Source organism: Apium graveolens, chromosome 3 (genome assembly GCF_009905375.1).
Source record: "Apium graveolens cultivar Ventura chromosome 3, ASM990537v1, whole genome shotgun sequence".
Classification (NCBI taxonomy): domain Eukaryota; kingdom Viridiplantae; phylum Streptophyta; class Magnoliopsida; order Apiales; family Apiaceae; genus Apium; species Apium graveolens.
Window position 1 is genome coordinate 46,857,631 of NC_133649.1, and position 5,469 is coordinate 46,863,099.

A 5,469-nucleotide genomic window follows, 5' to 3' on the forward strand; every position below is an offset into this window, starting at 1 on the left:
TCAAGTTAGGCCAATGTGTGCCTTGGATCCAGTAGTGTTGTGTGCTTTGCTCGGGGTTAGTGCGTGACTGATCAGCAGCCTAACCTTGGTTTTTAAAATGAAAATGCAATATCCAATTCTAAAACATAATTCATTGTTCACTTGATATCATAACCCTTTTCATTTGATGATCATTATTCTCAGTTTTGTCATTGTGACTTGTTGATCTAGTTAGCTCATTTATGCGATATTGTTTATGCTCTTTTCCAGTTAAGAAGGAACCAGTTGGTAACGAGAATCCCCAGTCCAGCGCGGGAGCTAGGGGTTCAGGTTGATCGAGTTAAGCTAGTAGGCACCTTTTGGAGTAATTTAAGTTTGTAAAAATTTGTAATAATGTTTAATACTCAGTTCTGAGTTTGGATAGTTGGGATTTGAACAGTTTGTAATATAAGTAAGTATGTGTTTGGCTTGTGTGCATACTTTAACCTATTACGGTCTGTGGTAGTTGGTAGGTAGGGTCATTGCATATTATTATTATCTTTATTATTATTAAGCAGGATATAAATAAGGTGTGTGTGTGTGGACCCCAAACTTCTGACCCGGGTTTGGAGGGCGCCACAGTTGTAACTTGAGCACTTTCAGTCTTTTCATGCTTCAATCTATCTTCCTCTTGCACACAGTGTGAAATGAGCTTATTAAGAGTTCATTTATCCTTCTGAGTATTATAACTCACTATAAACTGTCTGTATTGTGCAGGAAGAGAGATAAGTACCAAATGCACAAGCAAATCATCAGATAGATCAAGCTTCAGTGCCTTAAGTTTTGAAGCGATGTTAGACATCACCATAATGTACTCTCGAATATTTCCTTTAGCGTTATACCTCATCTGGACAAGATCAGCTAAAAGCTTACTTATTTCAGCCTTTTCATTTTTCGCAAAACGCTTTTCAAGCTCATCAAGGAAATATTTCACAGATACCTCGTCGGAGTCATTAAACATACCGCCCCTGAATGCCTCAGGAATGCTGCGCTTTATCATCATTAGACTTAAGTGATTAGAATGCTCCCACTTATCAAAGTTCAATTTGTCTGTAGCAGAACTTTCATCTATAAGAGAAGCGGGTTGTTCTTTCCTTATAGCATAGTCTAAATCCATGCAGCCGAGAACTAGCAGAACGTTCTCTTTCCCGCTCTTAAAGTTTATGCCGTTAAACACATGAATGGAGTTCATGTTGGCAGGTATATTAGCAGCAGATGCATTAACTAGCAAATAGGAACAAGAAAAACATAAGCTCGCATAAAATTGAAATCCATGTCATATAAAAAAAATTAAATTTAAAACGAGGCACATAGGACATAAATTTCAAATAAGATAACAGTGTGGGCTCATTGTGACAAGATACCTAATACAACATTAATATTTAATCTTTGGACAGAAACATTAATTTGTAAGTGTTACTCTCCATGCAGAAATCAAATATTAATAATAAATTCGGTCAATTAATAAGCTTCCTTTGGGCCGGTTATTACTAACATGAAAAATTAATAATTATTACATATTTATTCCCGCATGCATATTCATTATTTGACCATTAAACAATCTTCCTTTGGGCCGATTATTGTAACGCATAAATAATAAATACACACATCCTATTATTTCAAAATAAATAAATTTACACATAAATATCACTTTAGCAATATTTTGCTTCAACTCACTTATTTATAAAATAAAAGGACATAACAAAAGTTAAAAAATTGTGCCCAAATCCGTAACTTTGTAAAAAAAATATGAATCCTATTTAACATTAAAAAAATAGAAATTCACAGTTTAAGCCATTAAACCAATAACATGCAGCAGTCATGAGTCATACAAAGTTAATAATAAAAAAACTTACTAATAAGGGTTCATGGCCAGGTCAACATCACTGTTTATTAATACACATATAACATGATGAACTTAGCCTTCTGATTTCATGGCAGTGGCAAACAAAATAAAAAAAAACTGAATTCATTCAACACCCCACATGACATCACTAATATGTACTCAATTTTAATACAAAAAAAATACATGCCAAAAGGAAACATGTACATCAATGATGTTGAGTCCATATAATATGCAGCAGAATGGTGCACATCGAAAATCAGGGAAAAACGGATTATATATAATGTATATGGCATAAACCACAAGTCAGACGCATAATATTCTTAATCATATATTAATCAGTCAGAGAAAACATATATGATCCGAAAAAACATTAACCTACTGATTCCATAAAACTGCATAAGTACATGATTAATACGAATTAAAAAATTAATAATTCATGCATCGTCTCGGATAAGCATATATAACAATCATATTGTAAAATATGATCAACCCTAATAAATCACATAAGAGAGGCTTTGATACCACTTGTTGGATATAAATAAATACATAACCACGAATCATCTTATGCAATATTATCAAGGTTACAATTTAAAACTGTAGTGCAGAAGCGTACCTGATTCCATAGCTCTTAAATATAAATACGGTTGAGAGACTTGATCGTGGAACTTGTGATTCCTCTTGCTTGATCACGGATTGTGGGACTTGATCTTCCACAGACTTGATACGCCTCTAGCCGTATCTCACTCAAACTGATGGAAATGGAGGAGTAGAGGTTGTGAATAGTATTGAGGACCAAAACCCTATTATTTTATTTATATAGTAGCCTAATTAGACCCCATTAACCCTAATAAGGCCTATGGGTATTACACATTACATAGCCCATACCCAATAAGATGTCTTTGGACTCTTTATTTTAGACCACCTAGTTAATCCAAATATAGAATAAACAATTAAATATAATTATTTTAATTTGTAATCCCATAATATGATTCGTATTAGAGTTATAGGAGGTTTACTTTATATAAATCGAGAATGCTCTTTTATATAACATGTTAGAATTTCAAATTTAAATAGTAATTTACGATTTTAGTTAGTTCTGAAAAATGTAATACATGTATAAATAAATTTTAAATAAAATTGACTTCTAAATATTTATTTTTCTTGTTAATTCGAATGTATATATTCATTTATATAACAAGTTTGAACTTCAAATTTAAATAGAAATTACGATTTTAGTTAGTCGAGAAAAAGGTAAACTTTGTTTAAATATATTCTATAATAAGATTGGTTTTAAAATATTTATTATTTTTCCTATTAATTCGATTAAACAAATTCTAAATAGGATTGACATCTAAATATTTTATCTTACTTATTAATTCGAATGTATATAAGAATATTAATTTTTATTAAATTAAAATAGGGGAGCTCTAAAAAAATAGAAAAATAATTTTCAGACGAATCTGAAACTGCCAGGGTTTTTTTCCCTCTCTCTATATAAAAATAATAAAGATATTGATTGCTATTGTAATTTGAGGTGTAAAAAATATGTTGATACATATATTTTTTCTAATATTCTTTTTAAAAAATAATAATAAATGCAAAACTTGTATTAAAAAATTTGAACAAAATATATATGTATGAGTGTGTTTTTTAATATCTTAAAATACGTGTAAAAAGTTAAATTAAGTATCATTTAAAAACTGATTGAGTATTTAATAGCGGTAGCCATGTAAACCTTACACATATTTCTCTCATGAATGTTTTTTTTAATTTATTTCTTAAGTATCGTTGTACTTTTGAAAAAAACTCCAAAAAAAGTGGGGACATCAGGGCACAAATAAAACGGGCCTGTTCAATGCAAGTTATCTCGCATCGCCTCATCTCCATCCGAACACGTATTTTCATGTTACTCATCATATCTAATCTGGACGGTTAAAGTCGAGGGTTGTTTCAAAAGTATTGTGTGATAAAAAAATTTCTTTAAAATTAGAAGGAAGATTTTATTTACTGACAATTAGATCAATTTTATTATATGGGGCGAAATGTTGGACGGTAAAAAGGCTCAAGAACAAAAAACAGAGGTAGCGAAAATGAGGATGTTGCGTTGGATTTGTGGTCGCATCTTGTTAGATAGATTGCCGATTGGTTTTTTGAGAAGGCAATTACGAGTTGCATCTATAATAAAAAAAGTAAGGAAAGGTAGACTGCGATGGTTTGGACATGTACGGAGTAGATGTATATCGGCCCCAGTGCGGAAAGTTGAAGATTTAGTATTGTCGGGTACGAGAAGAAAAGAAAGATCGAGAAAAACTCTAGATAACCTATTTTCACTAGATTTGCATTTTTAAACCTTCAGGGAGATATGATATTAAATAAAAGGTCTTGAAGACGTCGAACTAACTTATGGGATAAATGGATCTTGTATTTTGAAGTGTTAGTAGCATATAGTGTTAGTTTATTCATTTATTTTCATTCTGTTAATGTGCTTAATTTAATTATTATTGTATTCTGGGTTTTATACATCATTGACATTTATTATTTTTTAGTAGATCGGATGTCTTATCTTTTACTTTTTCTGAACATGAAGTCATAATTTACAAAACAGAAGTTTTACTAGTGTTTTTAAGCAAGATTGAGCTGAAAATATAAAAAATGTTTGTATATGAGATAAAAGTGACTACAAATAATCACTATTTGGTATTTGGGTATTGTGTATTATATCTTTTTCATAGTTATATTTCATATTTACACATGTTCACACCAGTTCCCTGACTTTTGAAAAACAGGCTCTAAATTTTTTTGAATGAGGAGAAAACTAAGTACATTATATTTGATTTAGTTTGATTTAGACTTTGGTCTTGGAGTTGCATTTCTTAAACTCAGTCTCTCCGATCTTGCGTTTAAAGAACTTTTTCGGATTTTTAAAATTCAAGAATATTTAAGTTAGATTTTTTTTACCAAAAAAGTCATATTTTAAAAAATCTTTATAACTTAATAACATTTAATAAGGATTAATTTTCTAATCCGGATAATGTAATCAATTTAATATTAATAATATTAATTAAAATTTATTTATATCCAATTTGAATTTTAAAAAATTCATTAAATTTTGATAATATTAAGAGTGTATTTTTAATCTTTTTAAATTTGTCTAAAATACAAGAGAGTTTGAAAGATTTGTCAAAATCTGTATTAGATCACCAAAAATTTACATGATTTTTCATCAATTTTTGTTAAAATTCAAATAAAAATAAAAATCAACAAAAATATTTTAAAATATATAGATTATAATTGATGCTTTAAAATCTAAATTGATACAGCCTTTATTTTATATATAAAAAATCGTTCTTGTTTTTTGTTAGAAAAAACATAAAATAAAGTTTCATTTAAAACAATACAAGATAACTTTACGTATTTTCTCCATTATTTTGAATTGTAATTGGTTTTAATCATAGCAATCCAAATTTCAAATCAAGCCAAAATGTAAATAATACTTTTCTTTTAAATCAGAAAAATATTAGTCGAAATTGTGATATTTACGCGATAGGAATAGATTTGTTTACTTGAAATTTCCCATGGTATTACTTGAGAACAGATATGTTTAC

The 5,469-nt window shown here is 29.4% G+C and overlaps 1 protein-coding gene across 1 annotated transcript; it reads right to left on the reverse strand.

The window, feature by feature from the left end:
- Window positions 1-682: 682 nt before the first annotated feature.
- On the reverse strand, window positions 683-2,487 carry LOC141714184 (uncharacterized). The gene is made up of 2 exons (XM_074517716.1): window positions 2,478-2,487; window positions 683-1,242 (listed from the first exon to the last, which is right to left on the reverse strand). Exons 1-2 carry the CDS (start codon window positions 2,485-2,487, stop codon window positions 683-685), a joined length of 570 nt encoding a protein of 189 aa, XP_074373817.1.
- Between the last annotated feature and the right edge of the window lie 2,982 nt (window positions 2,488-5,469).